At 41.3% G+C, this 22,189-nt stretch overlaps 1 protein-coding gene across 1 annotated transcript in view; it reads left to right on the plus strand.

Moving 5' to 3' along the window:
- The first annotated feature begins 647 nt into the window (after positions 1-647).
- The window catches only part of LOC108794637 (type II inositol 3,4-bisphosphate 4-phosphatase-like), a 125,714-nt gene continuing 104,172 nt past the window's right edge, over positions 648-22,189 (plus strand). Inside the window, exons 1-2 of the mRNA XM_018565711.1 lie at positions 648-745; positions 13,872-13,916. Of these exons, the coding sequence (XP_018421213.1) occupies positions 655-745; positions 13,872-13,916 (136 nt within the window). The 5' untranslated portion in view covers positions 648-654. The remainder of the gene's footprint in view (positions 746-13,871; positions 13,917-22,189) is intronic.

Raw genomic sequence — 22,189 nt, forward strand, 5'->3', positions numbered from 1 at the left:
TTTGAAGTCTCCCAGCTCAGGCTTGTAGCTTCTACCTAGAAGGTCAATGAAGAAACAATTAGGTTTTGTATCAGCATCAGACAGTAATGAGGTCAGCAGCTCCCACATCCAACCTGTTGCCTGCTGAGGATGGATCAGCGTGCACATTGTGATGAGTGGCATTGTGTCACGGATAAATGGGAAGCTTAGCATAAAGGACAGCTGGAATAGAAGAGATGATGAACACGTTCAGCTCGCTCGGTCCCTCTGCTCCCATTGTCACATCGCTGCCGCAGCACGAGGGAAGGATTTCACCGATCGGTTTGATCATTCCGCCACCTAGTTTTCCCAGGCGTTAATTGCTCCGGGAAGCTTGCACTTTGCAGTAGACTGATCGAAAAGCAACAGGGGGATTGATGGTGGAGAGGTGATGAAGGTGTGCTCTGCCAGACGGGGGACATCCATGTAGAATGGTGTACATTCAGCACGGCGTCACTTGTGCCGCTCTCTGCCTCCTGCCCCTTCCCTCTCTAGGTGGCTGAAGGTGTGTGTTACTGATTCCTGCACCATAGCCCAGTGCAGGGCTACGACCAGTCCTCTCAAAGCCACCCAGCCCAGCTCGGCCAGTGCCATTCACCCGGGCTATAGGAGTCATAGGAGCTCCCAGCACTCATCATGGAGGTGCAGGACGAACGGACTTCTGAGACGGCCCAGGACCTCATATCCCCGGCCGAAAGGGACGATGCCGGGCTGCCACAATGTGCAAGTAAGTGCAAGACCTTTATTAGCGTGAAGAGCTGCATGTGTCAAAGGCAGCCATTTAACCCTTCACACCGCAGTCATTAAAGTGACAGCGACTGCACGCTGCTCATCGGTGACAGGTGCGGAAAGCCCAGCATCGGCACAGCAGTGTACCGCAATGTGTACTTACCATAGCCACAGCCAGCCAGTGTTCCTCATGACACTCTGTGATCTTTTTAACCCTGCACTTTGTTGCTAGTGCCATTTAGAGGTTGATTTAGTTGGAGCCGAAATGATCAAGGTTGATGTTAAAAATAAAATCTTCCTGGTGTTTTATAGGTTAAACTCGATGGACTTTTTTCAACCTGACTAACCATGTAACAATGGTTACTTGGTTAGCTTTGTGCTTATTGTCTTTACTATTACAGACTACAGTACAGGTGGACAGAATGGGACCAGAGCACTGCTTTCAGGATGTAGGGATCTTGCCTAAGTCTGCTTATAAATGTTTTCACACAGGATTCACACAACTACCTTACTTAGGGCAGGGACAGATGTGATGAACTGATTTGCGCTATGCAAATTGTTGGCACTATTACAAATGCCTGTTATAAACTTTCACCTACGATTTATGTTTTCTTATGGGATACAGTAGGGTAAATGTGTGAATTGTGGGTAAAAGTGTGAATCTAGTGTGAAAATATTTATGAATACACCCCCATGCTATAGCTCACTTACAAATAACGCACCAGGATAAGCATCTTAATTTTTTTTAAAGGATTGTTATTTTCAGTTGAGTGAAATCCATTCAAAACATTAGCCATATGTTTGAAAATAAAGATCTTTATCATTGTATCAAAGCTTTTTGCATTGGGCTTGTGTGAGACAGAATGACTGCATGCATAGAGTTTTCATGTTACCCCCTTATAGTTGATGTTTCAGTCTCCTGCACTAGGGTCTGTTTTTAATGCTATAAAGTTTGACCTGCTGTGCCTACACAGTATTATTCTATCACCAATATTAGCTACATCCTAAACATGGGTGTTGTTGGAATATGAACACCGCAATAGCTATAACATGAAGATCCTACATCAAGACACTATGGTTTACAATACTAGAAAATGCATTCCATTGTATTGTAGGCAGCTTTATGATGACTGTATCATTTCAGGTTTGTTGATTCTTTTGGATCAACACATCCAACCCACAAATAGAAACTTCCCGTGCTTATACTTTTTTTTTCATCTTTCATAATTATGCCTATATGTAGTAACCTTCATTGTTAGTACAATTACCCAAATAATGCTTATAACACCAGGATGTTATTCTGCCGTTTTCTAGATCAACACATACAAGGATGAACTCTAAAAACTTGCATCTGTATCTTCCTATGTATTGCCTTTTTGTGTGGATGTTGATAGAATGAGTAGAATTATCCAATTCCTGGGGACCTATTTAACAAGCAGGATTTTACAGGAATCTGCCTTGTAATATGCAGGATGGTGTAGGAAGTAATCCAATAAACCTTTACATTAGGTTACCACATTCCAGATGCTCAGCATTATGCAGCTTCTGTGCTCTAGAGCTTAGGATATGTTCTGAACACCTCATTTGTCACAGCTCTGAGCAGAGTTGATTTCTGTGACCTTTTCTAACCTGATTAGTAATGTAACCCTGAACAGAGACACGGTGATACAAAGTGAAGACATTACTGCTTTGCAGGATGACTTTTTGTCTCCAGCTGGTGCTGACAACACTTAAGAATTAAGCAGTCCTGAAAAGACCAACCCTGCTGGATGTGTTCTACCTGTGGTTTTTAGACTAGCCTGTGTGTGACTAAATGAAGATAGTCATTTTTTTTTTTCATGAATCTACCGTATCTTTGCTTTGCGCATTTTTGTTTTAATTTGTTCTTCGTCCCGTCTTATTCTGTGTCCATAGCAACATACTTTGGCAACAAGAGACAGGCATCGAGGCACTGGGTCCAGCACTATTATAGCACACGCAACTTATCTGGAGGTGTTGTGTGATTGCCATCTGGAATAAGATATTTGTGCTTTGGGGTATTTTGAAGCTCTGTTCTTCAAGTCAACTCTCCCTAATGTGTATGCAAGGTGCTGATTTCATTCATTGCCTCCAGGTATAGTCAGCTGGTGAATACGTTGGATTTGAACCTAATATTGTTTCTATGATGTTCAGCATGAAAACTTTAACACTATACAAAAAAGAGCTGCATTGTGAGTTTGTCTCTCGGAAAGAAAAATAAATCATCATGAGTTTGGAGCTCATTTTAGATATGCTCAGTCCTCATGGTAAGCTGTAGTGCTGCATCACTTGTTTCCCAAAGTGTAGAACTAGTAGCACATATTCTGATGCAAGTAGTAATAACCAGCACCCCGAAGCTTGAGATGCCATTCCAGAATAATTACAGGTGAAACTCGAATAATTAGAATATCGTGCAAAAGTAATTGCATTAAGTGCTGCAAAAGGGGCCCAAACCAAGTACTGATACATATGCATGCTTGTACTTTTCAGAGGTCCGATATTGTTCTATGTACAATCCTTGTTTTATTGATTGCATGTAATAATCTACTTTTTTGAGTTTGTGGATTTGGGGTTCTTGGGGTTTTCATGAGCTGTAAGCCATAATCATCACAATTATGACAAATCACAGCTTGAATTATCTTGCTGTGCATGTAATGAGTCTATCTCATATATTAGTTTCACCTTTTAAGTTGCATTAGTGAAATAAATGAACTTTGCACGATATTCTAATTATTCGAGTTTCACCTGTAGCATCTAGTAGGAAAATATGGGGCATCCAGTAACAACTGCCTGTGCTTTTGTCTTTGGGTTAATTTGTGGTACTGTATGTTGGGTTTTAGCATCAAGAATACAGTCAAAAAATAAAATTACCCCAATACCCACCCTGACCACTAACCTAATCCTTGGGCCAACCCTCTCACTAAGCCTCCCCCTAACACAAGCCCCAAAACGTACCATTACAGTTACATTGAACTTAAACATGTAACCTTCCCCATAGTACACTGCACTAAACCTAGTGACACTAAATTCAAAAGTTACAGCCTAAAATTGGATTCAAGTACCCCAACTATTTACAAAAATGTATCTTATTTGTGTATCACTCGGCTGTAGCTCTTCACATCATCTCTGAATTAGTGCCAACACTGTTCTTCTCCTTCTTCTAATGTAACGTTGCATATTACCTGTAAGTTTGTTTCATAACAATAAAAAAAAAAACACTGTCACTGTCCTTCCTTCTGGTGGGTGGCTACTTTTGTTCCCCATGGTCCCTGTGTGTTGTAAAGTAGCCACCGCTTTAAGCTCATTCTTGTGATGATAGACTACAATCTCACATTTAGTTTACTAATTTGTATTGAGATTGTAGGGAGCAAGCATGGAGCGGGGAGTACATAACAGTTTGTGGGAGTAAAATAAGCCCCACTGTTGGTGTCAATAGCAGCAATAATAACTCCTAGCATTAGGATCTGTGCCAGCAATGATAACCCCAAGCATGTTACATAGTATTTGGGGTTGAATAAAGACATACGTCCATCAAGTCCAACCCATATAGGTCCACGCATCATCTCATTCTTAGGGATACTAGTATCCCTGGATATTACGGTCCCTCAAGAAATTGTCCAAACGTTTCTTGAACAAATCTACACTCTTGGCTGAAATCACTGCCGATGGTCAGGGTCAGCACCAACCCCCAGCCTGTGCCAGGACCAACAATGATAAACCCCCAGCCCTAACCCCCAACAAATGTCAGGGCCAAAAATGAAAACCTCTAAAAAAAAAATGTGTCAGGGCTAGAAATGATAAATCCCAGCACTAACCCCCAACAAATGTCAGGGCCAACAATGAAAACCTCTAAAAAAAAAGTGTCAGGGCTAGAAATGATAAACCCCAACCCTAACCCCCAACAAATGTCAGGGCCAACAATGAAAACCTCTAAAAAAAAAGTGTCAGGGCTAGAAATGATAAACCCCAACCCTAACCCCCAACAAATGTCAGGGTCAGCAATAAAAAAAAAAACAGCAATAACCCCCAAAATATGTCAAGGCCAGGAGTGATAACCTCCAGGGAAAATGTCAGGGTCAGCAAATATAATCCCCAGCACTTGTCAGAGCCAGCAATAAGAACCCCCATCAATAACCCTCTGCAAGTGTCCGGGAAGGCAATGACCCTCAGCACAATAATTAATCCACAGCACAATGATAACCCCCAGCATAATAATAATAATCTCCAGCATTGGTGTTCAGTAGTTTTATTTAACTGAGCACCCACTCCCACAATGCTCCCTCTCTCTCTCTAGCTGCTGCCGAAACTAGAAGTTATTTATTTAACTGAGCAAGTCAATTGCAGTCAGTATGCTGGAACCCAAAGAGGTGAATTATAAATCATTTGCACACTAAGCAGCTATGACTGCTCATTATAGCCACTAGATGGTGTCAGGGAGCATAGGTCTTCTTTCCACACCCTCCCACCCCCCAGCCTTTTTATATCTTTAAACATACCTTTTTTTCCATGTTTTTTCGATCCGGATACATAATATCATAGGTCTTCTTCATCCTCTTTTTCCTATAGTGTGGGGTGGGTCCTAAATGCTGCAGAGAACACACTCCCTGTTTCCTGCAGTAGTCTCCAATGTGCCCAGGGCTCCTTGATGACCCAAAAGCAGTGTGTCCTTGACACTTCTCCATTCCCCTTTCCCTACCCATATGAGAGTGAGCATCATTCAACCGAGAAAAGGTCCATTGATGGATTACAGGACATAAAGTCTGCAGAGGCTTTACTGGAGAGGGCATGAGTGTTGCAGCTGCCTTTTATTTTTCAAAGAGCTTGTCAATAGATGAGTTAGATGAAATAAGAATACCTGGAATTTGGGGTTTTAACTGCAGTAGGGAAAAGTCATGTTACTGAGATGGCTGTGCAGTATAAAAGGGGTGCCTGGTTCACTGAAATGGCAGGATACAGTTACAGTAAAACAATTCAGGTTTGTGTTTTTAACTGTGTATTCAGCTGTTTTGGAGCTCCATTTTAACTGGAATGTACAGTGGTACTGTACATATTTACTGCCATGTTTTAAGGTCAGGACAATATTTTTTTTATTGTCGGGTAACTATACATATAAATATTTTGTATGTACATTGCAGGCAGCAAGTGATACCTCCTCTTTAGGTGTTTTACTGGGTCTCCTTAGGCCCTGTGATAATAAAAGCTTGGTTACTGAGCTAAATCGGCCTTTCTCAACCAGTGTGCCATGGCATCCTGGACTGGCTTCTTGCTTCCTGCTTGATCGTCAATGTTAAGCCTGATGAAGGCACCCTGCGTGGCCCCGAAAGCGCTTGTTTTTACTTGACATGGTTCTTATTAAATGAACACATGGTTATCCTGAAAGGATTTTTGGTGTGCTGGTGACATCTCTTCAAATGATCCATGTAACTAGCGATGCCATCCGTAGTCACTATAAGCACCCTCCCCTGTCGTTCGGGTATCCGGTAAAGAGTGCAACAAGTCTCTTCTCTATATCCTGATATGGGGGGCGCCAAATGTGAAGAGAAATCCTGATTTGAAAGAGTGACTGATGTGAAGGGGGTTCCTCCTTAAAATCTATACCAGACCCCTATCTTTGATAAAATAAGGGTCTGCTATGGATTTTGGAGGGGCTACATTTTAGATTGGGGTGCCTCAAGGTATTGCCTACTTTTAAGTAGAGGTGCACCGAAATGACGTTTTTTAACTGAAACCGAAAATAAAAAGATTGTCAGGCTGAAACCAAAATATTTTTTTTTCTAATCTTTTAAAAATGTTTTTCAATATTTAATTTTTATATTATTTTTTATTTTTATATTTATGTTAATAAATATTTTAAATTTTTTAACTTTACTGTCGGGGGCTCTGGGAAATATTAGGGATCTAAACAGATCCCTGATATCGCCCTTTTAAAATAGAAAAAGAGATTGAGGACACATAGTCCTAAATCTCTTACTCTGCAGCCCCTGTTATGAATGAACAGGAATCCTCTATACTGAGTGTTTCTGTTCATTCATAACTTGTGGAGATAGCATGTTTACTATCTCCACAATCATGAATGAGCAGGATGTGATGTAGAACACTTCCTATTCTCTCCCAGGCAGAGCTCCTATGGAGGTACAGAGTTTCAGTTAAGGGAAAATGGGGGAAGGACCCGCTCTAGGTAGATGCGGGAGTATGGGCAGCTCTACCTAGAGCGAGGATGGCTGGATGCCGTACAAGTTACTTTAATGCAGTTTAAAGTCCAGCCATCCTTTCCCCATCTCTCCTAACTGACACTCCGTACCTCAGTACGAGCTCTGCCTGGTGTAGAGTGTGCAGAAGCCTGAGCTTTGCAGCTGTGATGGAGTGATCACAATTGCAATGCTTTCCAGGCTTGAAATAAAATGTGAACTTATCCTTTAACAAGAAATTCCATTTCTGAACATTCAGCTCATCATGTTGTTATACAGGGAAAAATGTTACAAACTGATTAGTCATTGCAAAGGCTAACATTCCTTGTTTGCAGTACATACAGTAGGAGGTAAATTCACATTGTTCAGGTTTGATAAATTGCCGTAGCGTATGTAATGAAAAGCGGTGACACATCAATCATGAGGTGGAATAAACATATGTAAATCAAAGGCTCTAGTTTCCTCGACTTGGTGGAAAACATACAGTTGAACAGTAAACTCGGCTTTCCAATCTCAGGAAATAAAGTATTAAAAAAAATCTGCCTCTCAAGAAAAGATTGGAGCCGGAGGCAAGCTCCTCTCCCCTTGGATCCCTGCTCCTTCTGAACACTAGATACATGCCAAAGCACTTTGTACTTGTCCATTTTCTTTGGCTGCTGAGAAAGCAGATTCAGTGTCTGTAATAGAAAGCATTGTTTTTTATGTTCTAGCTAGAAATTGTAAATCCCGGAATTTGCATGTTATATTCCTGGCTTTAGTTTAATAGCCTTACAGGCACCAGTGCAAAGACTAAAGCCCAGATCACATGAAAGTGAAAATGGGGAGATTGGTAGGTGTTCTGGATGCCTGCAAGGCACCCACTTCCCCATAAACCACCAGGTAAGAAAAAGGTGTACTGATCTATCTTTCGTGTTTGTCACAGGGACCGGTCACAGGTTTTATTTAACATTCTACCCGTGTTATTCCAGTCCCTTCAACTTCTTCCCTAGTTCCCCATTGGAAGAACATTGACAGTGTGGGCTGAGCGGAACCTGCAAAACATGAACACCCATGTGAATGTTTTCTATGCATCTCTTTTTTAATTTAATTTCTCTACATTAGGAATCCTTCTCTTCTGCACTGTGTCTTATAGTAGAGAAGCTCATATAGCAGCATACATTGCTATTTGCTGGGAGTTAACATTACAGCCAAAGATGAATGTTACCTGCTCTACATTGTATGCACCAGTCAATCATTGCACTTGTATGTTGGTAGAGTTAAATCTTAAAAATGCATTCAAGTAGATCGAGCAGAGTAAACCTATCTGGGAGAAAATGTTTCTCTCTCCCAGTATCTAATAGCGGGAGACTCCAGGAACGTCCGGGAGAGTTGGAATGTCTGGATCGGTGGCTACTTTACAAAACACACAGGAACCATGGTAAACAAAATAAGCCAGCCTCCAGAAGGAAGGACAGTGTCAGCACCAATTCAGAGATGATTTGAGGATCTACAGCTGAGTGATACACAAATAAGATACATTTTTGTTAATAGTTAGGGCACTTATGGATTTTTAGGTTTATCTCCTGAGTTTAGTGTCACTTTAATTGATATAGGGGAAGAGCAGGGAAATGTGTACAGAAACAACTGCAGTCTGTGGAAGGAAGTGAGTCACACAGAGAGCAGAGTGAGTAGCTCTAGGATCTGATTAAAGGAGAACTATGAGGTGAGTGAAAATCACTCATCCTCATAGTTCGAGACGGGGGTGTGACAATAAAACTGTCACACGTTCGCTCAATAGATCGGGAAGTGCGCGAACGCATACCTTCGCACGCTCACTTCCCGATCATCTCCTTGCAGAGAGCGGTGACTGTCAGTCACAGCTCCCAGAGGGATTCCCCCCCCCTCCCCTCTCTGATCCTCCAGCACTGACTGGAGGAACGGACGGGGGAGGGCACAGCTGGCAGAGCCCACTGTCATTTCACGCAGCTGCCCAGGTAGCAAGGATAACTTGCTACAAACTTGTGGCAGGGTGAAATTTTAATTTTTGTTAACTTGCTGCACATATTCCTGGCAAGTTGTAGACTTGCAGAGCACATGCAGCAGAAGTTCTAGTTGACACTTTTTGAATTTGTAGCAAATTTGCTTGGCAAGTCTACAGCAAGAGTCCTGCAGGTCTTAGTAAGAGCTCTGCAAGCTCGCTGGTCTGGAGACTTGCAATGCAGACTTGGTGTAATTGTGCAACAAAATTGTGAAGCTTGGCAAGTCTGCAATAGTTTAGCAAGTCATTTTCAAACTTGCAGCTCAATTACTTGCTATCTGGGACACTCACTGGAAGATCCTTGCTGTGTCTCACAGACAGCCTCAACATAACAAAGTCTGAGTGATCAGAAATATTTCACAGCCAACAATCGCATTCAAACCGGTCTTGTAAATTTGAGCTTGATTGGCAATATATTAAGCAAAGAGAAAGGGAGTTACACCGTTCAGAAATCAGGAAGCACTCACTGTACATGTAAGGTGTGTGAAATCTGGCTATAATGGAATGCATTACTTTTTCAGGGCAGTGATTCGCTAGGCAATGATGCATTAAAGAACTACTCAGTGCAAATTACAAATTAACTACCCTCGCACTGCAAGGGTTAAGTGCTCGTTTTGGTCAAAGGTCTAAAATTAGAAATATATACTCACCCGACCCCCATCCTGTCTGGCTGCTAGACTGGTTCCCGCAGCTTCTCTCCTATATTCCGCTCCGGTGGTCTAATGACCCATGAGTCATCATGTCTAAAACAATGCATTGAACATGATACTGGTACTAAATGCACTGCCACATGGTCCGTGTGGCTCGACTTTGGAGCCTCAGCTGGGCTCTCGACTGAGACCCTCTCCTGATTCCTTTAATTATATGTGGTGCTGTGTGGCGGGGGAGCCCCCCACCCCCATGCTGATTGACACGCCGCTTCGCGGGTTTACAGACTCACTTTAAATCAACGCCGCCCGCCGTCTGCACACGCCGTCCACTCTCCAGGCCGACGTTCGCGTCATCCCATCCAGGTGAGTAGCACCCGGATGTTATACGGTCCCAGCCGAGACGGTATATTTTTCTGTTCTGCTCGGTACCACAGAGGGACCGAGCAGAACAGCCGAGCCGAATGCCGCTCAGCGGCATTCGGCTATTCACTCACTGCTGTTCGGCATCTGTAAGAATAGACCGACCAGCAGCGAGTAGCCTGCTGGAGGTTCGGCTTAGTCGAACTCCTTCTGCACGTTCGGCCGACCCGAAGCCACCTGATGTACGGCTGATTTCAGCCGATATAAGGCTGAAATCAGCCGTACCAGCCTGAAGTGAATAGCCGAACAGCTTTCGGCTCACTTCGCTTTAGGTCGGTCATTCACTCGGCTGCCTACGGCAGCTTACTGAGTAGACCCCTATGTAAAGTACAGTGTGGGGGGAATTGATCAAAACTGGAGCAGACAAAATCTGGAGCAGTTGCCTATGCCAACCAATCAGCTTCTCTTCAGTCTGTTCAGGTATGCTTTGGAAATGAAAGGTTGATGCTGATTGGTTGCCATGCACAGCTGCTCCAGATTGTGACTGCTCCAGTTTTGATGAATTCCCCTCTATGTCTTTACTTAAAAATACACTATATAACACTGTATAACCAAAAATGTGTGCACACCTGACCATCACACTTGCTGTATATGAGCTTATTGGACATCCCATTATTTCAATTATTTAGCTATTTCAGTACATTTTACTTGATGTTATGGTCAGGTGTTTTAAGGCTGGTCATGTAACATGCAAGATTATCTTCTCATGCAATTACAATACTACTGCCCAAAAGGCAAACATTTTAATCCCTGAAATTTATAAACTGCCACTTCTGAGTTTCCAGGTGTATGTGACTGGACATGGGAAAGAGCAGTAGAGAAAATGCTGCTGACACCAGCTTACCAAGGGGCATCAATAGTGATCAGAACAGATCATCTTAGAGCCTGCTTGATCACCAGTTCCCCCTGATAGCAGCTGACTAGCACAGTTTACACGCACACACGGATATGAGATTGTCAACAGGCTAGCTGAAAAATGTCAGTTCACATCTGCAGTATATGTAGCTGAAAGTGAGTTTATCTCACATTGGCAGATAAGGTATGAATGTACTGAGAACACACTGTGGCTTTCCATTAATAGTGGCCTTCATCCTGTGTATTAAGAGCTGATTTGCATAGTGGTTGGGAAACTGCACATAAAAATAAAGAATCTTTGCGTCTAGCTTCTTTCTAGATTTCAAAACAGGCACTGTATAATGCAAGCTGCAATAAAGATGAGGCTTAAAAGGATTGCATTTACTTTACAATCGCAGATATTCACTGACAGATAATATGCATTAAATATATGCTTACTGAATACTGTGTTTTTTCTTTCTCATGAATGGCATGTTATTCCCAGGTACTCCAGTAGATTTATTGTGTTCCACCTAGATTGGGCCTGGAGCATATTCAAATCCATAACAGGTATCCAATCCACCTGTTTTTTAGCCAGAATAAGCAACAATTTCATATTTTTGTAGCAGGCGTGGGGATTAGCTCCAAATAGTAGCGCATAAAGGATGCATCCACTCGCTGTAATCTTCATTCAAGGGCTTCCTTAGCCCCTTCTATTAAATGGAAGTTCACAAAACAGAACAATTACCCTCGCAGGGGTTCTTTTGCATCTCATGGCAGCACCTGCCTATCTAGCTTCCTGGCTTTACATTTGCAGCACCGCTGCTCCGGCCTCAGGCCACAGTCTGTTCCTCCAGACAGCCTCAGTCGTGTGCTCACCTGCACTCTGGGGTTTTCTCAATCCGCAGAACCCTGCTGCACTAGACTCCACTCTGACTCCTGGGTGGAGCCTTCCTGTCTCCCAGGTGGAGTCTTGACCCCTTCCCAACACCTTTATTTTAAAGGCTGTGCACACCTGTGCCATCAGCATGCGCTGGCCACTCAAATTCTGGACACAGGAATGGAGATAACACAGTGGCATTGCCACGCACTGCCACACAGGATATATCCACCAGTTGACTGGTCTCAGCAGCATGGGGGGTGTGGGTGAAGGTAGAGTGATTGATTGGACAGGTTAAAAAGCCATTTCAATTATTGTTGTTCTCGTTATGATATGTGGTGCCAGCAGCAATTAGAACCACTTTTTACTGTTCTCTGATGCTCTGTTCTGGTGCCGCCGATTTTAACAGGAAGTGGGTCTGCAACAGGGTCAAAGCAATAAAAGCTTTCAGGGGTTCTATCCTTTTCATATTTTACTAAAGCATTTTTATTTTTGTCTGTGTTGCATTAAGTGAGAAGAAATAGTTTTTAAGGCCTCATTCACATCCATTGCGTTACTATCCATTTAAAAAACCCCCCCAAAAAACCATGATGGAATGCAACGGATCAAAAGGAAGTCGAAAGGTACAATTGCAAGTCGATGAACCCTCTGTTGACTTGCAAGTACCTTCTGAATTTGATGTGAATGCACCCCAACAGTACCATAGATAGTAAAACCTAACAGCGGGGCTAACATTTCCCCACTACCTGCAAGAAATGGTTTGCCCAGACATGTTTTAAAGGGAACCAGGATTGATAAAATATGGGAGCTGTCAGGGCAAACTTGCCTTCAAGGTCCCATTAACACCTGAGCGTAGAGCGAACGCTCGCCACATTTGCCTGTGTTGATGCACATTTGTGCGCATTTCTTTTCCGCAATTGCTGCGCATCCCTACTAACTTCAGTGGGATCCTGAACTCATGACAAATGCGGAAATGTAGTGCATATAGCAAAATATGCAACATGCGTTCCTCATTTTTTCCTTCGCGTTTGTGCAAGTTTTAACACACACAAACACAAAGGAAATGTGATTCTTCTTGGCCGTGTTTGCGGTGCCACTAATGTTAACGGCACAGCTTGTGCATTTTGCATTTTTTTGTGCGCTTTGCAAACGCACATTAAAGCGTCTTACAGTTTGGATTTCTCTAACTTCACTGGGTGCGTGCTTGTTTTAGATTCACATGTTTACTTTAAGGGCCTGTTCACACATACTGCGGTGCGTTTTACTGCACCGGATCAATGCAGGTCACCGTAAGGACACATAGAAATAAAGGTTTTCTGTGTGTCCCATTCACATGACAACACTGGTGTGATGGGTGCGGCGATAAAATGCAAGCATGCCGCATTTTTTGGCAACGCAATGAATGCCACTACAGGTCACTGCACAGCAGCGCAGTGCTCCATGCTGCTGTGCAGGGACCTGAATTCAGTGTACACACTGTACACTACCAATAAAGTAAAAAAAAAGAAAAAAAATGTAAACAGTGACAGCTCTGGCAGTGTGTGATGCAACGCGTATTGCTGGAGCTGCCACAATGCACTAGCCCGTCTGCTAAAACACAGTGTTTTAGGGGTGGCTAATGTGAATGGGCTCTAAAGTGAATTGAAAAGCACTGCAGATTATTCTGGCACTAGATATTTTGCTTAATGAAAACTATTATCATCATCATTATTATTATTACTACTATTATTATTATTTGACAGAATCAAAATGATCCTGTTACCCTTTTTTGTTGTTTCAGTTTGCACAGTAGTGTTTTCTTAGAATCTGCCAGTACTTTATATCCAGATGGTAAAGCAAATGTATGATTATGTTCTAAATGTGCACATAGTCTGTTTTATGATGTTTATGTCCTTTTATTGTAGCCTGAGCTCAGGTTTGTACTCTAAAATTGACCACAATGCACCACCCACCTTTCCTGTCTAACAGAAAAGAATGTGCTTTTTCCTGTAACATGAATGGTCAGAGCAAGACTTAGTAATGCTTATATGATAAGAATTATCCAGAGTTGCTAATTAAATTCTGCTTTAGTAAGGTTTTATTTTTAATTGCTATTTATCTTGATTCTGTATCTACAGGGATCCAGAGAACTTTAGCTGACCCGAAGCTCGAATTCGCTCTTGGTAAGAGAATATACTTTTCCTGTATCATTATGCATCAGTGCAATGTGTTTATGAATATTTTTTAAGTGTGTGCCTCCAAATGTGTGCTTGGAATGCGGCACTATGCTGCGGAACAATACAAATAATTTGCAAACGTTTCTGCTTGCTATGCACAATCTTTTACTACAGTGCTAAAGATTAGTGCATGCATTATTTTATATAAACGTTGAAATGCATACAGTAATGTAGAGCTTTACTATTGTATACAAATAGGTGAAATGTAAATGAATGAATGTTTGTATAAACTAGTTAGTACTTTGTTGTTTATTAGAAAACTAGATGTTAGCGTTCTGTTTAAAATCGGTAAATGGCTTATGCACCAGAAAAACTCAGAATGCCTATTTTAGGTCAAAATCGAAACTGAAAGCTTGTGATAAATACAGTTTGGTCTAGCTGCTGAGTTTGCTATAGTAGTACTAGACTGGTTTTATTTTTAGGCCTCATTCACACGAGAAAAGGCCCGGCAGATCCATCCTGTCAGCGTACGAGTACGGACACCTGCACGCGTACGTACGGATGTGCAGGCCAGGTGAGCGTAGGGCGGCGTACAGCCGTGTACTCCCATAGAGAAGGACAGGGGCTGCATACTAATCACACGCAGCACCTGTCCTTCCCAGAAGCTGCCCGATACTGCTGTGCACACAGCACGGAGCTGTACCTGACAGCCGTTTCTAGTGTGAATGAGGCCTTAACCAGGTATTGTGAGTGCACCAGTCCATCCATACTCTCTTTTCTATGTAATCTCGTCATCCTGGAATGCACCTGCTGGTGATTGTGAAACATCTATTTAGCACTTCACATTAAAGGTGGCCATACACCTTACGATTATCGGACAACACTTTTCGTCTAATGATTGAACCGTTTGATTGTCGTACGGCGGCCCCATTATGCCCCGATTATCGCATGGTTCAATTAGCCGTAATTAAAGAAAAGCACCTGGACGAATTGCGGTAATCAACCGCACATATTTTCATTTGCGCATTAGCAGTGTAGATTGTACGATTTTTGACGTACGGAAACGCCACTAACCTTGCAATAATCGTACGATCGGCCAAAGTTTTCAAACATGCTTGAAAGTCAAAAGTCGTACGATTGTACAGTATTTGCGGCTGTACACTGCCCGTACACTGCCCGTACACTGCCCGTACACTGCCCATACACCTTGCGATTATCGGACGAAAGCGCGATTTCATACGATTATCGTACAATAATCGTAAGGTGTATGGGCATAGTTACATAGTATTTGAGATTGAATAAAGACACATGTCCATCAAGTCCAACCTATTGTGTGTGTGTGTGTGTGTAAAGATCCCCGCGTCATCTCGTTTTTAGTAAGCCCTTTAGAATATTCACATGCAGAAAGACTGATGTAAAAAAGTATGTTAGAACTAAAAATCTCTATTACGCTGACCAGTCAAATTCAGCTAATCGCACAGCGTCTGATGTTCGGTGCCCTGGCACAGTGCTGAATCGCTGATTACAGTGCATCACACTGTGTTCTTTTTTTGTTTTTGTTTTTTTTGTTAGTACTTCATAAAAAATTTTAATTTTATAGCGGGGTGTGAGGTGGTTGTACTGCGTCGCATTGCACTGCGTTGAAAAACAGGGCATGTCTTATTTTTTTTTCCAGCACACACCACCGTGTTCCTACCGCAACGTGGTGGTATAAATGGGCACCATTCGTGACAAGGCAAATTGGAAACAAGGGCCAGCACAGCACAGCTCTAATGCAGATGGTGTGAATGGACCCTTAAAGTTTGGAGCTATGCAGTAGGCAAAAAGATAGAATTCTTGCAGCAGTTTGCCTAGCACTCAAATCAAGTTAAATTGAGTGAACTGTATGAGTTCAGCACAGTTTTTGCATCTGCTGGATAGCCTTGGTAGCTCACTGATTCACATGGACTTAAAGGAACTAAAAAATCCTCCACAAAACCAGGTTATGGTAATATAGAGTTTATATAAAAAATTAAGGTACTTGTATGTCTCACCCTTCGTGAGATGCACCATCACAATTGAGGGTTACGTTTCACTTTAAGATAGTGAGTGGAGTAGTTGGAACATAAAGGGGCATTTTTTAAATTTATTACAGGTATTTGTATAGCACCAACAATTTACGCAGCGCTTTACATCAGTCCCTGGCCCTGAGGAGCTTACAATTTAAGGTCCCTATCTTGCATGTATATGTTCAAGGGCCGAATTAGACAGGAGCCAAATAACCTTCCAGCATGTCTGTGGAAGGAAACCCACACTTGCATAGAACAGAACATGCAAACTCCTTGATAGTGACCTGATATTTAGGTCACTCCTAGATAGTGACCTGGCTGGGATTCAAACCGTATGTCCAAGCCCACTCCAGCTCTGCAAAGCAGAAGCTCTAACCACTGTACCACTGTGGTATGAGACTTTTTAACCTAGTGTACCCAAGGTTGCCCTATGTCTTTTTGGACCCTAACAAAACTCTTGTATACAACACAGATGCAGCTTAATATTTATGGAGCCATATATCACACGCTGTATACAGCTTTTTCAGGCTTGTTGGCCATCATCAGCGTAATGGCTACTTTGGAGTAGGGCATGGGTCCCAACTAGAAAGTATGACTTGCCTGTGTTTTATTTTTCTATTATAATCCAGGTTTTCATTTGCTTTCCAAATACTGTTATCTCATGCATAAGAACTTTCACTTCCTTTGAAAAGCCTGTCATATGAAATGTCTAGACACATAAAGCATTTGGACTCAGCCAATTTGGCAGTTTTGGACTGCCAAACTATATTTAGGCAGGTATGGTGTGCTTGCATCTCCTATTTAACAGAAGATGAGTTTTAGATCTACAAAAACTGTCTTTATCTGGGTACTGTTCATTAGGACACGTAATCCTTTCCCATGATTTGTACTTTGCCTTGTGTCCTAGATTTATGTAAAGCTACCATCAGCTCTTATAACCTGAACAAAGTCGCTTGAAGGTAAAATTTAGGAACTAATTTAGAACTGACATGCTTCTCCGCACTATAACTCTGCTATAGGAAGTCAACTCCTTATCTTTCACACCATCACAGAAAGATGAATGCCTCATAAGCAGTGATTCATACTTTCTTTCCTTACTTTTTTGATGCTGGACGTGACCTTCAATTTTGCAGCTACAATGGCCAAACAAATTTCTCTGTTTTGTACACACGTTACAAACTTGAGACAGATCCCCCAAAAGCATGAAAGTGCTGGATCTTTAGAATAAAAAAAAGATGGTATTAATGAATTTGTAAATTCCTAGCAGTTTGTTTATCAAAGTGTTATTTTATATTAAATGTTATTAGGGCACACAAATACAACACAATCTCAAACATTCATACTAAATATAAAACATAAAACTGTTTTGCAATAAAGCGTACCTTTACACTCAAAAATCAAATTCTGCCAATGCATCCCTCTATGTATGCTGATTAATAATAACAGACATGTTAAGTGTAAAATGCCGTGATTGTGAAATACTTACACTTGCAGAGCATTCACTTCCTGCTTTGAAAGGGCAAAATGACTTCAGTTTGCCAACCGATGCACACTGGGATTGCCTTGTCATCAGCAGAGAATTGCTGGGAAATCTCATCTGTAATGTCAGGAGATCTCAGTGAAAGGCATTCTCCTCCCTTGAGATGATTTGCATGGTCCCATGTCCTAATCACATGTGCCAGAGTTCATGGAAGTAAGTGGATAGCTAGTATCCAGAAGACTGGGAAAGAAAGAAAAGAGATGATGTGCATGATCACATGTCCTAGTCGCATGTCTAGTCACATGTGCCAGAAATCCAGGAAGTAAAAGGAGAGCTAGTATTCTGCCCTTAGTAAACATGGCCACTATCAGAAGACTGGGGAAGAAAACAGAAATAAGGTATGCAAAGAATACAAAGCCGACAATTATCTAGAAGTATGTGTGTTTGTAGATTGTCATTACTAAACATTTCTAAAGGTGTGTTTGTTGTTATTTTAAAGATATGGGTAAAGGTCCTGTAATGCTCTGGACTACAAATCCCAGAGACATAAAGCTTATCCCAAGGATGAGCCCAGCTGTAAAGCTTGGCAAAACTTTAATTTCTATTTGTTGTCTGTTCTTGCAGTAAACTTCAAGGAAACTGACCCAGTAGCATTAAAAGTACTTTACTTGGCGAAAATGCTGCGTGTACAAACTTAGTTACAGGAAAAGCAAACAAATACATAATCAAGATTGACTGCTACAAACATTCACATGCACCCACTACACTATTTTCTAGTACATGTATGATTTCTAGGAGGGGAAACACTGAAAATGTACTTAGCTTAGGCTGCAGGCTCCACAAATTCCGTGATGAGCAGGACTTGGCCTAGGAAGAATGGCTTCTCGTTGCAGTATCCTTTGTATGTCCTGGTCTTGAAGCAAGTCCTCTCGTCTTGTGAAGCGCCCTTGTACTGTCCCCCTCCTGTGAAGCCCTGGTCTGGTGAAGTGCTGTGTTCTCTTTCAGCTACTGGCTTTTTATTGAGAGAAAACTGGCCTAAAACTTTGGAAGCGACGCCCCTTTCACCTTTAGGAAAATGCAATACAATGCATTTCACGTACCCACCTCTAGGTGGCAGCGTTGTACCATAAATTGCCATCAGTAGTCAAGATTTGATTTGAGTCTTGACCAGGCTAGGCGTGACTGTTTACGATCACCATCCCATTGTGATACAAATCAATAAAGGACAAGCTACACCATTGTGTAAAACCAGTTCAGTTTGTTTAGTTGGCACTTTCCATTGTATGAACCAAGTTTCTATCAACAAACAAACAAAACCTCCGTCTCTCTTGCAAATCTATGTGTGTCTGAAAAAGTCCACTAAGATATATCGCAACACAGTCCGCTTTAATAAACAAAAAATATGTTAGTTTAAATTTTTTTAACTAATACTTTATATTTTAGTACTATACTAAAACCATGCCTCTAAAATTGTTCTTAAAGCAGCTTTGTCGCAACAAAAAGAAATTGAATTAATACTCCCACCATCCAGTGTCACTGATCATTTCTGTTTTGAAGAGCTACAGTGGTTGAAGAATCTTTAGCATCCAGCACACTTTCGGCTGTCTTTTGTTTGCCTGGTCCCACACTGAGCATTGTGGTTTGCCCTGCCGACCCCTATGTCTGTCCTTTCTAATCTCAGAAAATGGGGTGGTATGCAGGTAGGAACTAATTTTGCATACATGGAGATCTTAGCTTAAAATTTGATTGTAGTAACAGAGTGACAAACTTGTGCAGGGAGATTATGTGTAGTGTAATGTGGCCTTTTGTAAGACTGTGTACTATTATTTTTTTAACCTTTATATATATAGAACACTTAACAAATATAGCAGGGGGATTCTCAAATTTGACTACAACGCTGGAAATACACTTCTAAATGTATACTGTATATTATACAGTGTATATATACAGTATATATATATATATATATATATATATCTATATATATATATATATATATATATATATATAAAATAGCATAAAAGTAAAATAACTTTATTGAAAGTTTGTTATATAATTGTGATCTTCTCTTCACCCCAAATACATGCTTATCTTTCTCCCAGCTTGGTGATCTTGTGTAACAGATTAGAAACACACTTATTAGTTCTACTACCTTCCCATCACAGAAAGGTAAAAAAGCTCACGTGCTACACCCCTTGGTTTTCCTTTATATTATAAATAGGTTATAACGTTTTACTGCTTCTCTTCTCACCAGGAGCATAAGATCTCATAAAGCAATATAAAAGCTGTTCCACTCACATGTAGAAAGTGCACACAGCAAAATAACAACTGGTGGAACAAATTGGTCAAGTGACTATGGCTTGCGCTGACGCATTTCATCAGAGACTTAACTACAATATACTTTTTTCCAATTCCGTTGTGTATAAAAGGCCTAAAGTCAGTATGGTATTTGGTGGAGGTGAGATTGTGCCTAAGTTGGAGATAGGACCACCCTTGGGTCTATGATTATCCCCAGCTGGTCACTGATTGATGATCACTTAAAGTGACACTAAACTCAGGAGTTAAATCTTAAAAATACATTCGCTTACCTTAACTATTAACAGAAATGTATCTTATTTGTGCATCACCCGACTTTAGATTCTCAAAACATCTTTGAATTTGTGCTGACACTGTCGTTCCTTCTGGAGGGTGGCTACTTTTGTTCCCTATGGTCCCTGTGTGTATTGTAAAGTAGCCACTGCTCCAAGCTCACTCCCGTTATGGACTGTAATCTCAATACAAATGAGTAAACTATACATGAGATTGTAGTACATCACAGGAGTGAGCTTAGAGCGGTGGCTACTTTACAACACACAGGGACCTTGTGGGTTAGCAGTAAAAGATTGTTCTAAAGAGTGTTAGTGTGGTCACAGGTTTATAGCATCAGACGGCGTAATGCCGAGCTCTTAGAGCTCTAAAATGTACCTTGTTTGTGCATCGTTTAGCAGTAGATCATTAAATCATCTCTGAATTCCGTAATATTCTAACACAGGAAAACTAATACAAAGTCATATTTCGATGGTACTACACTCCTGCACGCATCCATAAGACCATGCCATCTTATTCTCCACTTTGCTTCCGCGGTTGTGGGCAATTAGGCACCAGGTTGCATATTTGGTGGGAATGTACTAAGGTTAAAAAACGATGGATCCGAGTTTATGCCTTAATCAACACTGTTTTAGGATGTAATTTAGGTAAAAACCCATGGAAAGCGCTTCTATATAAACCTATAACAGGAATATGTAAATAGCAGCGTTTAATTTCCCACATCATAATGGTCACTAAACAAACTATCGCCAGTTCTTGGAAATCCCCTGTGCTCAGCTACCTGGAAGTTAAAAACCGTATCACTAATGCGATGATTAACGAACAGCTAACGGCAGTCTTGTCGAACACTTACACCAGTTTTGAAAGAGTTTGGGGGTCCTGAATCTCCTACACTGGACCATGACACTTTGACCCAACCTAGTAAACAACTTGATAAACCCTTATAAGACAACCAGAGGAAAACTCAGCCGATCTACACCAGCCATTGCACACCCTACACTATACCCTCTCATACCATAATCCCCCTTAGGGGGATAACATTCCCACTCTATTACCTTGCTGTCCCCCTTATAGTCTCTGTTTAGTAGGTTTTATCACCCACCATTTAATACACGATTTGCTCCAGGACCAATTTAGGGTCCTCAGTACAGACGGTACTACATAAAGGGTTCCAGTAGGTGTTCCTTCTGTGATCCAAATCTATTACTTGAAATCACCAAGTCTATTTGCTATATGTCAGGTTACCTGTAGCATTCTTATAAAATTCAGACTGGCTGTTGCGTCAGCAATGATTTATAATGTATTGTTGCATATTACCTGTAAGTTTGTTTGATAACAATAAAAAAAATGCGTGGAAAAAAAAATCATCTCTGAATTTCTGCTGACACTGTCCTTCCTTCTGGAGGGTGGCTATATTTGTTTCCCGTGGTCCTTGTGTGTGTTTTAAAGTAGTAATTCCAAAAGATGTCACCAGCACTCCAAAAGTAGATTCAATATATTTTAATGACAACGGTCATTCAAAATCACAAGTACTTTCGGGGCCACGTTGGGTCCCCGTCATCAGGCTCAGAATCACAAGTACTTTCGGGGCCACAACTCCAAGCTCACTCCCGTGATCGACTACAATCAAAATACAAATTAGTAAACTAAATGTGTTATTGTACTCTATCACTGGAGTGAGCTTGGAGCGGAGACTAATTTACAACACACACAGGGACCATGTGGAACAAAAGTAGCCACCCTCCAGAAGGAAGGACAGTGTCAGCCCCAATTCAGAAATTATCTGAGGACCTACATGAGCTGAGTGACACACAAACTATATTTACAGTGAGCCTTTACAATACAAACATGCCATGACACCGAAGCACAGAAAATGACATACTGTACTATCCACACAACATAATTAATTTATTTAGGTAGATAAAGATGCTACTTTCCTGGATGCTGCACATAGAAGTGAGATTAACCTGTGACTAATACATTATGGAATGAAAACACTGGTATATCTGTTTCCTTCCCTGAATAACGGACACAGGGCATACACTAGTATTATACTACATTATGTTTATTAGTGTCCCTTCATTTAACATCCATGTAAATTTATACCATTGCAGTTTTTTTTTGTTTTTTTTTTTATATTCTTTATTTATATAAGCATACCAACA

The sequence above is a fragment of the Nanorana parkeri genome, unplaced genomic scaffold (assembly GCF_000935625.1).
Source record: "Nanorana parkeri isolate BGI_ZX_2015 unplaced genomic scaffold, ASM93562v1 scaffold878, whole genome shotgun sequence".
In the NCBI taxonomy this organism is placed as follows: Eukaryota; Metazoa; Chordata; class Amphibia; order Anura; family Dicroglossidae; genus Nanorana; species Nanorana parkeri.